Source organism: Coffea eugenioides, chromosome 1 (assembly GCF_003713205.1).
Source record: "Coffea eugenioides isolate CCC68of chromosome 1, Ceug_1.0, whole genome shotgun sequence".
NCBI lineage: Eukaryota > Viridiplantae > Streptophyta > Magnoliopsida > Gentianales > Rubiaceae > Coffea > Coffea eugenioides.
This window is the reverse complement of record NC_040035.1, coordinates 45897488-45917478: the sequence shown is the minus strand read 5'-3', so window position 1 is coordinate 45917478 and position 19991 is coordinate 45897488. Positions and strand designations below refer to the sequence as shown.

The window sequence follows — 19991 nt, the reverse complement described above, 5'->3', positions numbered from 1 at the left end:
CTCTTGTTTAGGATTCTTTTTTTTTTTTTTTTTTTTTTGGGGTTAATAGAAGGAAAATAAAAAGGCTGGTAATGTCTCTATGAACACGGGCGCCTAGCAAAACGCAAACCTAAGCCAGATGCTTAATAATTTCCTTTGCTGGTAAATTATTCTTGGTGCATCGATATCGAAGAAGAATCTCATTAATAGATGTGCCATGAATAAAACAGCTACAACTTGAGGGAAACTGCGTTGAGATTTGAAATGGTATGGACACAATGCACTTTGCTTCCCCTTTTAAGTTGGTTTTGTTTCGTTTATCAAGAACTAGGAACATTGGAAAAAAGAATAAAAATAAATTTATGCACCTTTTTCAATTTATTGCAAATATCTTCTTATTCATATATACTGATAAATTTTACTTCAACACGAGGAGTTGAGGATGTCATATGATCAGTTATCCTTTTTCTTTAGCTAATTGCCAAATTCTCGTTGCACGTTTTAATTTCCTTACGCTCACAACTCGTCTCTAAATAGAAATAACAGCAGAACGTGCTTTTCGTTTTTTGTTTATTTTTCATTTAACGTGATTGCACATCTCTAATGGTAACCTCATTCTACTATAAATATTATCAGGGTGTTTCATTAATTTACAAAATAAGATGTTTTGGGAATGAAAATAAATATCAATCAATTACTAGGAGATTCTCGCATTAAGAAAAAAAAACAAAATAAAGAAATTTATAAAGTAGAAATAGAAGAAGGAAATCGAGCCAAAAACAAAAAGAATCAAGAGTAAGCATTTGAAAATCCTCAGCCCCCGCGTCATAATCAACAAAAAAGAGTACCGATGAATGAGACAAAAATATGGTCTATTGGTTGTTGGGTGGGGAACAAATCACATAGTAAATCCAACAATTAACCAACGGGTTAGGGGTAAAAGGCACAAAAAGTCAGGGGTATTAAAGAAAAAGCAAAAGCAAAATTTCACACATAAATACTCATCAGTCCTTCACGCCAGGGCCTCGCGGTGCATGAATCAGTCGGATGCATTTGCATGCCGCCTTCCCTCTTCCATTTCATCTACCTTCACTTAGAGATCATTTTCACCCAAAATCACCGCCTCTTTTTCTTTAAACGAAAAAAACCTTGATCTCCATTCCATTCCTCTGCTCTTCCTTTTTTACATTCTTTTCCGTTGTCAAGTTAATCCTTTTCCTCATTTCATTACATTCCTTAATTTTGTTTTTTTCCCCCCTTTAATTTCCTCAATCTTGCATTTCTCTTCGTCTCCAATGAAAAGGGACTCAATTTTTGTAGCAAGATTCCGCTTTTGGATGGTGGAAAGGCGGATGTTATGAACATTATTCATTCATTACAAGCCGAGAATCTTATCCCAAAGTTGGTTTGGCTTTCTTGGGGCGAGTTTTCTTTTGCTCTCTTGTTTTTTAGTCCAGTTCTTTAATATTTATGCTGATTTTCCTGAAAATATGGACTTGTTCAGTTTTTATGTTTTCATGAAAGACTGCCATTGTTTATTGAAGCCAGTCTGTCCTCCCACATGTACTCTATTGCATTCACTTTACGAGGTTATGTTCATTGCATCGTTCATCAAATTTGATTCTAAACTTTTGATTGAAAGAGTAAAATAGTTATACTGTACCAAACAACTATCTTGCAGAGGCATCAGCATGACCACTCGTATTTTTTCACAAGAACGATCATTGCATGTACTATCAGCCATAATTAATAAGGTGTAATATTCGAAGCATTTTACAGGTTGAGTCCACATTTTCTTTTTTGCCAAAGAAAGTGCGGGCCGTTTATTTCTTCTCTTTCAGAGGGTTCAAAATACACATTTCAGGTATGTCAGAGTTCCTATTTATGTTGAATGAAGTTCATAATATGGCTTGTTCTGTTCAATTCTTTCGAAATACCATTTTGAAGCAATTGAATTTGGACTTCTGAGGTTTGACTTGGCCATAAATTAGAGTCACCATTTTCATGTTTTCATGGCTGATGAGGTTTGAGGCCTTATTAGCTTCTGGTGGAAATAAATTAATTAAAAGAATGTCTAGTGTGATTGTAGAACTGGGCTTGTCTGCTGCAGTTGCATTGTATTGCGAACTTATCCCCTTGTTAAGGTTAGATTATGATATGTCTCAACTGTTTTCTCAAATTTGCAGGTGATACGTAGTAGTATTGAAGGACACTATGGCTAGTGTTTCAGATATTAGCGTTTCAGCTGCTATCAATCTTCTTTCTGCGTTGGCATTTCTTCTGGCCTTTGCATTTCTACGGCTGCAACCAATTAATGATAGAGTTTATTTCCCAAAATGGTATCTCAAAGGTATAAGGGCAAGTCCTAGAAGTTCGGGACCTTTTATGAAGAAGTTTGTCAATTTGGATATAAGAATGTATTTGAAATTCTGGACTTGGATGCCTGCGGCATTACGGATGCCACAACCTGAGCTTATAGATCATGCAGGGCTCGACTCAGCTGTATATATTCGCATTTATCTTCTTGGGTGAGTTTCTAATATTCAAGCCTATAACACGATACCGTAATTAGTATAACAAAGAACTCATAGACTCAAGGCTATACTATTAGCATCTTGCGGAATGGAATCAGCAAGTTCTGAAGCAGTATAGAAAGATAAGTTTCTATTTTTAACGTTTCTCTAATTCACAAATTAAGTGCAGATTGAAAATCTTTGTCCCAATAGCCATACTTGGTTTTGCTGTCCTGGTGCCTGTCAATTGGACTGGGAAAACATTAGAGCATATTCACAACTTAACATTCAGCAATATTGACAAGCTTTCCATATCCAATGTTCCTTCAGGATCAGAGAGGTAAGAGTCTAAACTATGTCAGTCCCTCTCGGACTCTTCTCTGTATTTGGTGTTCCAGGTATCAAGATGGTGGAACAGGGAAATTTTCCAACTTTTTGTTGAGTAAGCACTTCAGTGTATGAGTAGGTTATTGTCAGATCATGATGCAGTAAATCAGCAAATAAAAAACACAAATCTATTTAATGTCTACTGTCAACTCTAATTGATGGATTGTGGTTGTAAAGCATATGAGAGCTGGTTCTCCTGTACAATTAAATCATATGCAGCTACTTATGGTTACATTACTTCATGCACTCTCTTTGTGAGATTTAATTCTTGAGATCCTGAACTGCAAAGAACATACCTCTAATCCTTCAAACTATTAGTCTCTGTTTCAGATAAACCATTATCCTTTATGTGGATTTTTATGTAACAAGTACTTCCAAAATGTTAGGTATTCGTACTGCAAAATGTGCTGCATGTTTGTTGGCTATGCTACTGCTTTATTGAGATTGGTATATGGATGCTATTTGATGGCTTCTATGATATTCTTATTTTGATAGTTATGCTGATGGGATATTCTCACCAAGGACAACATATCCCTCTTTCTTTTCAGGTTGTGGGCACATCTACTAATGGCATATACTTTCTCATTCTGGACATGCTATGTTCTTTACAAGGAATACAAGATTGTGTCTACCTTGAGGTTGCATTTTCTTGCTTCTGAAGGTCGTCGTCCAGATCAGTTTACTGTGAGTAGGTCACAAGTTGTATTGACTAACCATGTTTTGGTCTGAGTTTCTCATGTTCTCACGGGTTCAGATTGGTAAAAATAGGAGCCTGGTGGAAATACATTATAAAACTGGTCGTTCACTTGGAAGAACTTATAGGGGTATAGCATACTAGTAATATATTTGCTAAGGGAGGAAACTCTTCTATAGGCAACCGTCTTGCATACATATTTGATTCATGTTAAACTGCATCGTGTTTATAGAAGGCTGTCTTATACATGTTTCAATGAGGTGTATGTCTGGGTATCTGATAAAGTCCCACACTAGTAAGTCTTGGGAATGAATGAACTTAAGGTCTTTACCTCTTCTAGATATTCTTTTGTTTTCAATATGTGAAAGAAACAGACAGAGTACAACATTAAGCTTCTGAAATAACTATGCAGCATCTTATTTTTTGTAAAGTTGGTCTTGTTGGTCTCCATAATATTTCTTTTTCATTCTATCATCAAATAGAAGGCAGGTCGTTTTGAATGTTATGGTTACCATATTACTTGCTCACTTTAACAGAGTTGTGAATGCAATGGTAACATTTGATACCACAAGGCTGAGTCATGTCAATTTAACTACTTGTTCAAATTTGGACATATATTTGCTTTATCTAGAGAACATATTTCTTCAATCAGGAATAGGTAGAGTTGAGGCTTCTTAATGGGTTGGACTTCTTCACATGTGCTCTGGCCTTTACTGTTGCCATTAGACTGCTGATGATCTAAAAGAATACTGATCATTCTCATTTATGCAATCTTCTTGCTAAGTTGGATATATCAAGTTTGAAATTTGTATACCTAAATTATTCAGTTCTAATAAAAGGGCCATGTATGTGGATACATCAGAGTATCAAATTAAGCATGCAGCTATTGTTTCCTCTGCAAGTTACCATCATTTTCATTGTAAATGGATTACAATATGCATGTCTCTATGTGTCAAGGAGGTATCCTCATGATTTGCCATGGCACTTACATGTATACAGTATTCGTGTAGTCTCTCAAGAGCAGGTCATTTTCTGATCCATCTATGCTAATGTATTCAAATATTGCTGCAGGTTCTTGTGAGAAACGTACCTCCAGATCCTGATGAGTCAGTTAGTGAACACGTTGAACATTTCTTTTGTGTAAATCACCCGGATCATTATCTCTCTCACCAGGTGTTAAGCTTATCAAAAACACTGTTTAATATCTTGGACAATCTATTAGAGTTTTGTTTTGCCTTCCATATATAATCTGAATCAGGAAAATATGTGTCTTTTTTGAGGACTAAACATTGAGATTAAAAACTTTTTGTAGAAAACAACATTATAATCTTTTGCTTTCAATTAATGAAAAATATTGGACATTTTCATATGTCATGTTTTCTGCAACATTCTGAAGTAAGATGTTTTATTAATTTTACGTAGGTCGTATACAATGCAAATAAACTAGCAAAATTGGTGGAAAAGAAGAAGAGTTATCAAAATTGGCATACTTACTACCAAACCAAGTACGAGAGAAACCCCAAAAAAAAGCCGACAACAAAGGTATTTTATCCGTATGCTAAGATGCTAGCTAGTTGGTCAACTTGTATGTAAACATTATTATATAGCTTATTCAAGTGATACATGACAATAAGTTCATGACCTCACATTTAGACACGTGTAGACAGGTTTTTGGGGACTTTGGGGAAAGACTGTTGATGCCATTGACTACTATACAGCTGAAATTGAAAAGTTGAGTGAAGAGGTAAGTTTCTTTCACTCATAAATACCCCATGTCTTTTTTTCTTTGAGTAAAATAAATGGCCTGTCTCAATACAAGAATCATGAATTAGCATAAGTCTGTTTGGATTGGGAGTTTTTTCCAAATACAGTTCTTCACAAAAAAAAAAAAACACACTTCAAATGCAATGTCAAATACACTTTAAAAAACACTAAAAAAAAAATAAAAATCGTACCACCTCTTTCTTCCTCAACTCCTACCGCCACCATCATCTCTCTCTTCCTCCTCTTCCCTGTTTCTCATCTCGCCTCCACTACCCCTCCATTTTCCTCTCTTCGGCGCTATCACTGATGCCTCCACCAGCCCTACCTCCAGTGCTTGCACCACCACCTATGTACTCTTCCCCCTCCTCCTCTCTCCTCCTTCTCTTACCCCTACCTCCCCTCATTGCCCCCTCTCCTTCCTGCCTGCAACCAGATATGGTCATCAGTCGTGACTAGTCTAAGAGGAAGAGGAAGATGGAGGAGATAAGAGGAGGGGAATGGAGGCAGGGGTGGGGCAGTGCTGCTGGTGATAGCTAGGGGAAGGGGGTGGTAAGTGGTTATGGTGGGGAAGAAAAAGAAATTTTAAAAATATCTCAATAAAATTTTAAATTTTAAAAATACCCCCAATATATACATCTAAAATGAAAGGTTTTAATATACAAAAACAAAACTACAATAAAATTTTTAAAAAACACCTAATTTGTATGGACCCTAAGTATCATGGACATGGTTTAAGATGGTTTACTTAACAAAAAAGCAAATGTTCTTCTAGCCTTGATTTTCTTAGACTGTATGTGTCTATATTTCTCAATCATCTACTAAAGCAATTAGATTCTTCACAAGGTTAATGCATTTAAAGCTCATGGAAACTAGAATATTAAAGTACAGGCCTTTGGAAGGCTTTCCTATACTCGGCTTTGGTAGCTCCTAATTGTCCTGTTATGTTGGATAATGAAACTAGAGAAATGGATTGTCATGAGAAATCCCAATGCCAAATTGAGAGTGGAAAAACAAACAACAGTTGCATAATGAAAGCATATATTAGTATGTTGCATCTCTGTCTTATCATGATTACAAATCCTTCAATGTTGAACTAGGAAGCTACAGAAAGAGAGAGAGTCATGAGTGATCCTAAGGCCATAATTCCTGCTGCATTTGTTTCATTCAAATCCCGATGGGGTGCAGCAGTTTGTGCACAAACCCAACAGTCCAGTAATCCGACAATTTGGCTGACAGAATGGGCTCCTGAACCACGTGATGTTCATTGGGCAAATCTTGCAATGCCATATGTTGGACTCACCATTCGGAGGCTTTTGGTTGCTGTTGTATTATTTTTCCTCACTTTCTTCTTTATGATCCCTATTGCATTTGTGCAATCTATGGCAAATATCGAAGGAATTGAAAAAGTTCTTCCTTTCTTGAAGCCATTAATAGAAGCGTAAGTAAATTTTTTTAGCATGTACACGTTATGATTGTTTCATATGTGATTTTTTTTTCTTCCTCATTAAAAAACAAATTAACCTCTGTATTGCAGGTCTAGTGTGGGTATAGCAAATTAATGATGCTTTCCATGTTCGTCCATAAAATTTAATCTAAGAGAAGAGAATTTAGATCTTTTTGTTTTCCATTTCATATTTAAAGACTTTCTTTTTTTGGTATTGGTCCATATTTATACTCATCAAATGTTAGAAATTTCTGTCACAGCAAAACAGTCAAGTCCGTCATTCAAGGTTTCCTTCCAGGAATTGCTCTGAAGATATTTCTGATTCTTCTTCCAACAATTCTCATGACCATGTCGAAAATAGAAGGCTTCACATCCCTTTCATCTTTAGACAGAAGATCTGCTGCAAAGTACCACTTGTTTCTGCTTGTTAATGTTTTCTTTGGCAGCATCATCACAGGAGCAGCATTTGAGCAGCTTCAGAGTTTTCTCAAGCAGGCTCCAACGGAGTATGTTCCCTTTCGTTTTAAAATGGGTATTAATTTGTCTCAATCAGAGTTTCTTCCAGTTATATTTAAATATATAGATGTTATTCCTATGAATAAGATCCAGTTTAAGCCTACTTCATATATAAGGTCACAGGGTGGTCATAAGCTCATTTTAACTCATCTGATATCATAAGTTCCTTAGCATCTAATGACTCACTGATTGAGACCTTGATCGATTCTAATGATCGAGTCTTTGCAAACATATATGTAATGTGTGGCTGCAGGATACCAAAAACTGCTGGTGTGGCTATTCCCATGAAAGCAACATTCTTTATCACTTACATAATGGTTGATGGTTGGGCTGGCATTGCTGCAGAGATCCTTAGATTGGTTCCATTGGTTATGTTCCATTTGAAGAATACTTTTTTGGTCAAAACGGAGCAGGACAGGGAGGATGCCATGGATCCTGGTTCAATAAACTTTGCTACCTCAGAACCCCGCATACAGTTGTACTTTTTACTGGGACTTGTGTACTCGGTTGTCACACCTATACTCCTTCCGTTCATCATCATATTTTTTGCCTTTGCTTATGTGGTTTTCCGTCATCAGGTATGTCTTTTTTAAATGCTTGTATGATTATCCTAAATACAGCAATGGATGCAGAAAAATAATTGTGATAAATACAAATTGGTCATTGCTTTTCATACTGTGTTCGTCGTCTTCTTAACATTTTGTATTCTGGAGAAGTGAATTCAAAATTTTTTCTCATGTCAAGATCATCAATGTGTACGACCAAAAATACGAGAGTGGGGCAAAATTCTGGCCAGATGTGCATCGTCGTATAATCGTTGCTTTGGTAATATCGCAGCTTCTATTGATGGGGCTGTTAAGCACCAAAAAAGCTGCCAATTCAACACCATTGCTGATTGTACTTCCAGTCTTGACAATTTGGTTCCATCTCTTTTGCAAAGGGCGATTTGAGTCAGCATTTGTAAAATTTCCATTACAGGTTACAATCTGATATTGTGTTTCCATAGCTATTCAGAAATACTCAAAAATCATCTTTAGCGGTGACTGATCATATAATCACTGTGTGTTCCAGTAACAACTCTCTTTTTTTGGCCGCATTCTTATAATAATGTTTCTGTTATATTATTTTTGGTTGTGCATAGGGCTAAAAGTTGTTTCTTAAGGTGATGGCATCTGATTTGTTGAATGCAGGATGCAATGGTGAAGGATACATTGGAAAGGGCCACGGAGCCAAACCTAAATCTGAAAGCATACCTCCATGATGCTTACATACACCCGGTTTTCAAGTGTGTTCAGCTTGACAAGCCGAAAGCAGTTGATGATGAGGAGAATAACCCACTTGTTGCCACCAAGAGAAATTCCCGTAGGGATAGTAAAACTGGGTCCGATGGCATTCCTGAAACATCAGTTTGAGATACTTCCCTCATATGCGATTTCAGTATAATTTATCTTGATTCTTCTTTGAATGCGATAATGATTTACTTGCACCAGGGTTTGTGATTGCTAGAAACAGTTTTGGATGTACACTTGTTGATAGATATGGCATTAACTGTGCATGTACATAATGATTGCAATCAGAGCTAACGTTGTCAAACATTTTGTCATTTTTGTCAAACTTTACTTAACAGATGCTTCATCAATTCACTTTGTGAGCCCGTCGTACGGTCATATATACCTCTCGAATAGTCATAGCAATTCTCTGAGCTTGTCAAGACTCAGAGAGTATCACAAGGGGGGAAAAAAAGAAAGAAATCTCCCCTCCCATTTCCACAAACATGAAGTAATAATACAAAAAATAATAAATAAAGCGGCCAAGGCAATCTTTGCGTACTTGAGTTCATTCCCAAGAGGCCGAGAATGTCAACGAAGCCTGTCATCAAAATTGTGAATGTCCCATGACGCTACTATTTTGCAGTGCCACAAATATCCAATCAATCAGGAACGAAGGTTGTAGTTCCTGGTTCCAAACTCTAGACAAGTAAAATATATGATAAGAAAACTGCAGTATAAATTAGGACAAGAAATTAAGATACCGTTCCATTTCAAACCCAGGCGGCTCCTTTTTAGAGGCGCAAAAATAGAGTATCTTTATTATGTACAGCGCTTCAATATCTGTTGCTCTATTATGATATACATGGCAGCGACTCTAAAGCAGCTAGATGAACTAGGGTTAGATAAGTATCTACCAGGAAAAAACTACACTTCAGCGACTAGTTGATGGAACAAAATTCAGTATCCAGTTTCTATGATTAATTCAGCAGCTGCACCCATTGCACCAACCCCACTAACTCCCAACAAAGCCAGAGCCAATTCTTCTTCATTCCACTGCTTAAGTGCCCAGCTTAGCCTCTTCAAAACATCTACATCCACCTCATTCATCCATTTTGGTGTACAACCCACCATCAAGCTCACAAACCCTGAAACATATGCTCTCCATGTTGCCTTGTTACAACCAAGTGATATCTTCCCATCAACTGCACTAGCCAGAAATTCTAAGTGTGCTCCAAGAATCTTTGCTCGCCGCTTGGAGGCCCCCAATGACGAGTCTACTCCCCATCCAAAAGTTCCAGAAAGCACTGCAAAATATGCAAGAGCATAACCACCCAGCATGGCAACCATTCCTCCCGGTTCCCCTCCATTAGCTTCTGACCCTTGGGCTGATATGAACCATGATGGCAACGTTTCTTTGATCAAGGATTGAACTAAACTTAGTCCACCTGTAATCCAAACTATTGAAGCCCCCAATGAAGCCGCAACCTTGACACGAGTCATTGCAGCAGCGAGAGAAACCTGACCATATTTCATGCTGAATTTTGATTTCTTTAATTTCTCCTGTTTCTCTGCAGGTAAACCACTACTTACAATATCTTTAACAGATTGCATCAAGAGAGAGACAATTTCTTCAGTCATGAACATGACATTTCTTACAGCTCGATGGACTCTCAAGTACAGTATTCCAGGAGCAACAGGATCCATACCACCATAAAAATGAGAGCCAAATCCATGACCAAGAAGACCTCCCACGCCACCATTGCTTGAGATAGAAGAAGAATTCAACCCAAGAGTGGTTGTGAAACACGCCCTGAGGAGTTGGACCACAGCATCACTATTATGATGGAAGACTGTCTGGGATGCAGAGAAAACCAGAAAGTCATTCCAACGCTTCACTTTTTGGGCCCACAGAGCAACTATAATGGGCATGCATGGCCAAGGGCAACCAATGGCAAGGTTACGTAAGGAAGGGCCGACCAAGTTAAGGAAACGGTCAGTGCTTCTCTCAAGTTTATAGGTTATCGTGAGGCTCACATAGGCTGCAAGGGGTAAAGGTAGGGTAGCTGGAGAATTGCCACCTGCAATGAAACCAAAATTTTAGGCAAGAGACTGACAACTAAGTCATTAAAAACCTCTAATCCCATTATACTATCCAGCCTATGCATACAAACTGCAAAACAAATGTCAATAAAGACAGTTTTATGAACTACTTGTTAGGCCTTTTTCCCCATTGACTAATTGAAAGATTAAAACCAGGTAGTACCCAATAACCGCACAGGACACATAGTTCAACTTTTTTTTAACTTGCGTTTCAACAGTACAGAAGTCAATTAGTTCAATAAACAATACTATCTTATGCAACACTTTCTAGGCTAGAGGAAGGAGTCGAATGACTAAGACAAAGTACACCAAGAACATACCTACAGGTAAACTTGGTATATCAACACCAGTGGCAGCTAAAATCTTCTTTATCTGCTGTTCGACGTTGGCTAGATTTGCGGCTGGACTTGGCCAATCAGAACCATTCATACAAGCATTCTTCCACACACCTCGTGTCACTTCAGCAGAAAAGTAACTTGCAATTGTTGCCAAAGATGCAGGGAAAAAATCGGCCAGATCTTTGAGCCCTAGAAACAGTGTGTACGAATAAGTTATGAAGAAAAACATTTAAACTATCTAGAAATTTTTAAAGAAGCAATGAACGACCAGTCCTAACAAAGAAATGTGCATGCCAAGTAAAAAGAACAAGGAAAAGGCAGAAATCAAATACCAAAAAAAAGGGGTTCTTTTCAACATTATTACAAAGGTAATGATTGCTTAATATTTGGTTAGTGATAGGAAGAAAGGATACAGCAGTTTGGTCATGTTTCTTTTTGATTTAGTATGTGCAGGAAAAAATGAATAATGTGTTGAAATGTCACTTAATTTTGGGTGTACACTGTGCTGACAGAACTTTTCCTAATGTGCCTCATAGGGTGTCTATCAGAAGTTAAAGAGTATTGTAAAATCAAGGGTATGCAAAAACTGTCCAAGCTATTGAACATGTAAACAAGCAGAAAATTCATTGGGCAATCATGAAAATGTCCAACACCCTATGAATGAGATAAGAAACTATTTTGACAGGCATAAAAATACCTAGTCAACATTGGAGAGAATATCGATATATCACTGTGCAACTCAAACAATAAACCATTACAGATGGATTGTGGCAGATTACTAGATTTCTGTCCATACTTCTATCAATGGCATAGAACGGGCTCTAGTGAATAAATATTATCTTACCAGAAAATTATCATCATGAGTTAGACAAATAAATAGGCATTGACAAAAATTATAAGAAAATATAGCAGCATTTTTTTTAAAAATGTCAATAAAACTCTTGAATCAGCTAAACAATTAGAATTCTAGCATATAGTTCATGACGCAATAAATAGAAATGACAAAGGTCCCCATTTGTTAAGTTCCTCAGACAATTTACTAACCCGTAGCTAGTTCACGAGGTGATAGTGTTCCATGACCACAAGCTGTGAGGGCAGCATCAAGCATGAAAGGAATAGCTTCTAAAATATCCCAAGCAGGGATTTTAAGACGAAGGGAGAAGTCATCAATTCCAGTTCCAGATGAACTATTACTCCCAGACGCTGTTGGAGTCATTGGTTGAGCAACTCTGTTTATTCTCCTAAACATCATGGTCAAGAGGCTATCGACAATCTGATGAACAGTTCCAGGTACAAGGCCAGATAGGGTTGATGCAATACATGCTTGATTCTGCCGGTACCACTGTTTTACTTTTGGAAAAGAATCCATGACTATGGGTTCTCTATCAGATGGACTTGAAAGTCTTGAAAGTCTCTTGCTCTTAGATTGCCCTATAGGTGAATTCTCGGATGACGTCAATTGCAGGTTGCGCACCAGCAAAAGGTATTCAGGAGTCAAATGGGAGCCCACAGGGGGCACATCACCAAAAACATGTTCAAGTGGTGGTTGATCAAATCTCCATAACTTCAGCAGAAGAGTGAATGCATTCGAAAAGACAATGTGGGTAGAAATTTCTTCCCCTGTTGTAAGAGTCCATGAGACATTGGGAGCACAGGAACCAAAAACCTCACAAATTGGCATCAACGCACCAGCAAGCTGTGGAACCTGGAAGACAAATCAAATTCACTAGGACTGTATGTAGCAAACAAGCCAAACTTGAGCAGCCTTAAGCTTCAGCATCTTTGCATTAATTTCCTCAAACAAATTTTTATTTTCTACAACACCTACACAGTTATCATACCACATAAAAGCAATAGCAGGCTTTTGCTGCAATTGACGTCCAGAAATTCCACTAATTTTCATGTAATGTCCCCCCAATATGTTTAAGCTACAAAATGCAGGACAGCTACGTAAATAACTAGTTTACGAAAGCCTGCAAAAGCATTATTCAGCAATATATAGAAGTAATACAACAACATTATTCAGCAAGCTCAGATCTGCTAAATTCAGAAATTTTGTCATTCATACTACATATTTCAGCAAAAGCATTAGTACATAATATTTTCACCTACCAATCCATGCAAGGAAAAAATCTGGATTGTGTCAACAGGTGATATCCCAACAAGAAGAACATTCAGAAATGGAGCATAGCTAATTAAATGACTCGCTGGGCCAGAATAATCAGCAGGAATAGGAGGTGAGAGCAGTCTAGTGATGAAAAGAACTGTATGTTCCTGCATATGGAAACAAAACTATGTTTACGATGGGGCAGTACAGAGTTAAAGTTATAATAAATTAGAAACTTAGCTGCAAAAGGAGATGCCATTCCTCAAATTAAGGAACCATCTAAAAAGACAAATTACTCGGCCATATGATTTACTTTCTGAGGTAATGACATGTACATATTAGAGGGGTTCAAAAGTATTGTGCACTTAATTAAATAAAATTCACAAAGCTCTGGTCAATAAGCTCACAACAGGATACCTGTATATTCCAACCACGAACAAGAGATGCCCCGCAGAGAACTGTAGCAGCAGAAATTTTCTCGTCATTTGATCCATTGGCTGCAATCTCATATACTTTCTCTATTTCTGCTAAGCTTCCATCAAACCCATGAGCTTAAATTCAGTTTCCTTATCACTGGGCATATTAACAGAAACAGAATCTGATATACTTGGCTACAGAAAGAGAAGGCTCTAACTAATGACCAGGCGACTTCAAGAAAAGATATAATACTTGTAGCCATCAAATATCAATCATTAGAACCTTGGGATTATCTTCTTTACAAGGACAAAATTGAAATAACATAACTGGAGCCATCTTTAGCCCTTTGATCTTGCAAAAGGCTTGACTTGCTTAAACTTTCCAAAACTCAAGCTCAATCCCGCAATGTCTCCACTTGTGATATTAATTTCTTGTATTTTTTGAGGCTCTTTTGAGGTAGACAAAATTTTTAACATTTTTCTAGTAACTCAAAGTTTCCACTGTATTACATAAAAATAAGGATGATTTAAGCTAATTTTATTGCCACCAAAAAATAGACATATACTACTAAGAAAATATCTCAAGCTTGATAAAGACGAGCCAAGCTTATTGCACTAGGTATGTGCCAACAGAAGAGCTGAATCATTGTAATCTCAATTCATACTATAATAAAAGAAGAATCCAGTCGAGCTTAGACAAAACCAAATCAGCTATATCTCTGGACAGCTGACACTTTAAACCTGTACCAATTGACCGCTTTTTCTTTGTTCGGAAGTGTCAAAAATCCCTTTAATAATTAATGGGCTGTCAGTCATGCAGCCAGGAGTTCAATGTATACCAAACAAGACAATGTCTGTGTATAACTAAAATACCTCCTAATGGAAAAGTTATTATTCTTCAACAACTTTCTCAACCGTCTTCCCTCCAGATTTGTTCAATATTCATAATCCAGCCTTAAATGCAGAAAAGACCTTACAGCATACCGTCACCTAATTTCATTTCATTGACAACAAAAAGCAAGAAAGATGGAAGACAGAAGAATAGCTACAAAGCATTAAAAATGTAACATATTATAGTAAGATATAAAGAAAACCCCTCTAAGAACCCTTTTTCTCCTACCTTGAAGCAGGAATTGAACCCAATGCACTGACCAATGGAGGAGTTAAAGGAGATCCTTTCACTAAAGATGACCAACCAGGCATTTGGCCAGATATGCTACGTGGCATTTGGTTGGTGCGGCCTTTCACATAGCCAGGCCATAGATATGATGAAGTATCCAAAATTTCTCTAGCAATGCAAGCTTCAACAATTAGATGCAGCAGGTTTCCAGCTACACAGAGTTGCAAACTATCAGATATGGAAATGGAACACGGAGCCAGGCTTCAGTTCCCAGCTATCCAAATACAAATAAAGAACCAACAAGGTAGCACAATAAACAATAAACTTGAGCAATATCTTTCCCATTATACTCAAAGATTCAAGCAATATCTGCAGGGATGTAAATCTATTATGGTTTATACCATGAAAATAAAAGTCAAGCACACACTGCAAACACTTATAAAAGCCAATTATGTAACTATAGAACTGAAGGAATTCCACTTACAACAAATCCTACAAAGCTGCAGATCAAAATTTTGAGAACAAAATTTCGTGAAGCATCTTGAAAGCAGGAAACAAAATTTCGTGAAGCATCTTGAAAGTAGGATCTAATATAACATTACGAACAACAATCTAGTTGCTTTACACCATGTAGAAAGCAAAAAAGAGATACTCACAACAACCCATTGGCATATCATTTAAACTTATGCCATCAAAATATCCACTGCCAACTGATAGACCTGAAAGGAACATCATCGCCTTCGCAGCAGCTTGATTAGCCAATGAACTAACAGATAGAGGTGGAGTCAACAGGCCTTCATAATCTTCTAATTGCTGCAGGCTTGCCACTAGATCTTTGCGACGCTTTCCAACTGGATGTTTCTCTTTTCTTGAACCAGTAAGGTGGCAGCTTTCAGATCCACCAGAACTTTCTTCCTCCTCAATGATGTTCACAATTGCAAGTGGGGTGATAGACAACAACAAACACAAGCAGGTATCTATGCGTGGTACAGGTGCCTCACTTGAATCCCTTTCCTAAACAAAGAGAATTAGGAAAACTCAGCGGGAGGAGAACTAATTACCATGTACAAGAAGTTTTCAACGAACCTTCCAAATGAGGTACAATGAATGGCTTAAAATAATAACCAACTCCTTAAAGATTCACTTAAATCACAAGTAAGCTAACTAGGTAACTTGATGCCTATCTAGGCATGCCAGGGTGAAACATCTTATATGGCCAAAAAAATGTCTACCTACAGTCACAGAGCCAGGACCCTAAGATTAGGGGATGAAACTGCTCTAGTACTCTTAAGCAACCATCAAAGGAGAGATTACAATTTTTTTACACAATACACACATTCACAAATATAAGAAAATAATGATGGCTCTCTTAACTTTTTACAGATCCAAAAAATTATAGTAAGATCTGAGACAACTACAAAATGCCTAAATTTATAGAAATGTACATAAACAATGAATAAAAATGTAGATCATATGTCAATTTATGCATTAGTCTTCAAAAGGCTTTGCAATTTGTATGTTTCCAAGTGGCATTTATTTTTTATAATACATAGGTTATCGTTTTTGATGGTAAGATTTAAAGACTTTTATGTGTGTGTATAATTTTTTTTTGGGTGGGGAGGGGAATGCAATTATGGGACAAAATTTAGATTATTAAAACTTTTCCTAGCCTACACTCAAATTTTTGAAAGTTGAGGGGCAGCAATTGCCCACCCTCACAGCACTGTAGCTCTACCCCTGTCCACATGGTTAAGGGAAGACTTGATCAATTCACAGCATCTGAAATAAGCCAAATGGTCCAATTTGTCATAACTTTTTAATAAGTAATTACAAGCTTAGAGTAGAATGCTCCACAAATAACATACTGCTCTCCTGCAGACCAAAGAGCCTCAAAAGTAGAGCTGTAAACGAACCGAATCGAACCGAATATCTCATGTTTGAGCTCTGTTCGTTAAGCGATTCGAACAACATTCGTGTTCGTTCGTTAATTTTCGAACTCCAAACCTGTGTTTGTGTTCGGCTCATTAAGCAAAGTTCGTGTTCGAGTTCGAGTTCGTGTTCGGCTTGTTTAACATAAACGAGCCGTTCGCGAACATGCTCGAAATGCTCGAATCCAAATTATTTTAAGCCTTAAATATGCCATGCAAATCATTAATCATTCTCAAAAACAATTAAAGCACTAAGTGACTAAATTCTATTATTCATTAACTATATAATTAACATTAACATAAAACAACAAATAAAACAAAGCAATTTGCCCTCCAAATATAAAAGTCTAGCTATAAAATTAGCCCTAAAATTTGTCAAATGATAATTATGTTCGTGTTCGCAAACGTTCGTTAAAACTCGTGAACATGCTCGTGTTCGCTCGATTATTAATCGAACAAAAAAATTCGTTCGAACTCGGTTCGTTTAAGGTTTCGAACGAGCCTTTCACGAACACAAATGAGTCGAAACGAACCAAGCTACCGAACAGCTCGGTTCGTTTAACAGCTCTACTCAAAAGCACATGAAAGGACGTTTAAAAATGATCGATTTTATATTACCATAACTGGTTCAGGAAACCAAAAAAAAAAAAAAAACCCTAGCCAGAGAAGCAGCAAAATCCTAATTTCTCATCCTCTGCCTTCTTACCCTCTGAACAAGCCTTAAAGCAGCAATCCACAGGCCAAGAAATGTATCCTGCCAAGTTGTCCGATTAACAGCCTGAATAGCCTTCACTAGACCTGGAATTTTGATCTAGTTTATTATATTCTCCAGGAAGTATGTAACACACAGGTCCCCCTTAGTTCTTGGCATAACCAGAGCTTGAATACATAAAAGAAGCATACCAGTAAGAGTTTCAACAGCACTTGTAGCTGTCACTTGTGATCCATCCATGGTATCTTCCAAAAACATATCAATTGGAAGCCAAAGTGCTGAAAGACTTGTACCGTGGCACTGACCAGCAGAAGATATGAGCGATCCAGAGACCATTACTGCATGGAACATTTGCTGTGAACTTGTTTTGCATTCCCGTGATAGGACCCTACGTGTACTGGACGTCAATTCTAAGAGAGCTTCTGGGGAAATATTCTTCGAATTTCTCAAAGCAGTTGATTTTCCTGTGAGCAAGTGCAAATGCTGAATGAAAGATTCCCAATGCCCAGGCCTAATAAAATAGAAAGACCAAAGTGTAATTAGATGCCAATCATGATGCTATATAAGCACCACAACTGCAATTACCATATTTTATAGAAATACAATTCAAGGAACAAATTCAACTGTCAACTGTCATGTCCTTTCTCCCCCTCTCACTCCCCCAGGCAGGAAGATTAAAGGGAAATAGATTCTAAACTGTGCACCAGTAATGATCAACTGTACAAGGAAGTCACAAAGGTCTGCACAAGAAGTTTGAATAGAACATGTAAAAGGATAAGATTCTCACATGTTCCGTCCTGCCAGATAGAGAATTCTGGAAGATACTTTATTTCGGAAAAATTCCCCAATTAATTCAATAGCCAATACAGTATTCATTTTCGGCATGGCTTCCTGATTTTCTGTAGTCTTCAACTGAATGCCATCATGATTATCTATTTCCATATCTTGATTCCTGGTTGCCCACCTGGACTTCTTTTCAGGAGTGATTTCGAGCAACCCCTCATCATCAAGTGATGCATCAAGCAACTCCCATACAATTGAGAACACAAATTCAACAACAAGAAGCCCAGGTTCACATGCCTGAAGCCCAAACATTTGGGTAAGATGAAGAACATTGTCTATAGACTCCATAATCCTGAAATTGCATTTGCAAACTAGTGAGTTTCTGTAGTTATATCAATGGCATAATTAGAAAGGACCCTCTTGTATAGGAAGCGATCAACAATGTAAACTGAATAACTGCAACTCATGCATTGACTATTGTATAGCCGTGACAGGAAAATATATTACTCACGAGAACTATTAGCTATATATATATATATAGACACACACGCGTACGCCTGTGTGAGGGTGAAGTTCCTCATGAAGTTGCAATTGATGGAGAACGCAAATTAATTAAGCAGCGAACAGACGGTATTGCTTCATTTATGTGAAATAAGTAGTAATTAATGAAACCATATGAACAAAGAAATCAGAGCCTAGAAATTCTATGCGAATTTTCAGAAAGCAGGACAAGCTTCAAAATGACAAAAAGATATCATACTTCGGATAGTTGGGGCCATGCAAAAGAGATGGCAGATAAAAGGCATATCTTTTAAGAAGCTCCATATACAGCCTGTATGCCGCAGGATACCTGTTTCGATTCGGAATTACCCTGCAGAAATTTTTTTTTAAAAAAAATGGAGGAAAATGTTAATCCAGATAATAAAGGTCTAAGATACAGACATACACACATACAGAGAGGGGGTTACTATGGGAGGAATAAGAGCTCAGCACCTGGTAGAGAGAAGAGCAAGGACGAGCATAGGGGGAACGATTCGGAGGGTGAGAGCTTTTTCAAGAAATTTCCAGGCGGCAGGAACGTTGTTGGCCCAACAAATGTGAGAGACGAGAAAGTTGGCAAGGTCCGGTGAGGGAACGGAGAGACCAGCGGAGGTGAGGGTGGAAGACAACTGCATCGCCCACATGAGAGGGTCCATGTTCCTGTCTTGCGCTGACTTGGTCAACTCCATCACCCCCTCCCATGGGCTCCCTCCATGTCCCTGATTCTCAACAAACCCTACCCCTTCCGACGCCATCATAGCACTATGAGTATTTCTTTCGAGTTGTTCTACGCCAAAAAATTCCAAGGTTACAGTAACAGATCTGGGTCAAGCGTGCTCTATCTCAGCATGAAGAAGAAGGTCCAGAAGTGAGTAGCGTACCATTCGGGCCGTGTGAGCGAGAGAGGGAGGGAGACTTTTTCTAGTCCACTGTCGTGACTTGTGACTGTGCGTGCTGTGTGTGCCGGGGAGCCACCTGATGTTGGGGTTTCCAAAAGAAAAGTCAGTTTTGGGGGCCTGGGAATAATACAGTAGCACTACGACTTTATTATGAGTAGTATAAGCTTGATTGGCTATTTCTTTCTCGATCTTGCTGCTTGGTTTCATACTCAGCCGTTACTAAAGAAATGTCAAGGGATAATTTGAGAAAACTCTCCCTAGATTTCTTACACTTTCACTTACTGCCATCCTCTGAGATTTACAAAATATCACTAATCTCCCTTAAAACATATATCCGTACAATAATTTTTTACCCCAATTCAAAAACAAAAATAACAATGAAGAAAATAATAATGTTTTTACTTTTTAAGTGGTGCGGCAAATATTTGATAAACGGTGCTGTAGCCCCTGCTACTTGTAATACATATTATTAAAGGATAG

At 37.7% G+C, this 19991-nt stretch overlaps 2 protein-coding genes across 3 annotated transcripts; one reads left to right on the top strand and one right to left on the bottom strand.

Annotated features, from left to right (window-relative positions):
• The first annotated feature begins 1796 nt into the window (after window positions 1–1796).
• LOC113782247 (CSC1-like protein At4g02900) lies at window positions 1797–8858 on the top strand. The gene is made up of 12 exons (XM_027328150.1): window positions 1797–1843; window positions 2166–2507; window positions 2683–2832; window positions 3428–3563; window positions 4645–4746; window positions 4996–5115; window positions 5237–5317; window positions 6435–6775; window positions 7042–7287; window positions 7551–7875; window positions 8042–8275; window positions 8488–8858. Exons 2-12 carry the CDS (start codon window positions 2194–2196, stop codon window positions 8707–8709), a joined length of 2271 nt encoding a protein of 756 aa, XP_027183951.1. The 5' UTR covers window positions 1797–1843; window positions 2166–2193; the 3' UTR covers window positions 8710–8858.
• Window positions 8859–9307: 449 nt separating this feature from the next.
• Window positions 9308–19601, bottom strand: LOC113751892 (mediator of RNA polymerase II transcription subunit 33A-like). 2 transcript variants are annotated; one of them, XM_027296044.1, is made up of 13 exons: window positions 19494–19599; window positions 19066–19399; window positions 18833–18943; window positions 18077–18424; window positions 17481–17800; window positions 17284–17375; window positions 15306–15663; window positions 14650–14860; window positions 13531–13645; window positions 13119–13280; window positions 12051–12711; window positions 10989–11195; window positions 9308–10646 (listed from the first exon to the last, which is right to left on the bottom strand). In XM_027296044.1, the coding sequence occupies exons 2-13, from the start codon at window positions 19368–19370 to the stop codon at window positions 9526–9528; spliced, it is 4011 nt and encodes a 1336-aa protein (XP_027151845.1). In that variant the 5' UTR covers window positions 19371–19399; window positions 19494–19599; the 3' UTR covers window positions 9308–9525. The 2 variants fall into 2 exon arrangements, with proteins under 2 accessions (XP_027151845.1, XP_027151843.1); XM_027296042.1 differs by having other exon boundaries at window positions 19066–19601.
• Window positions 19602–19991: the final 390 nt, after the last annotated feature.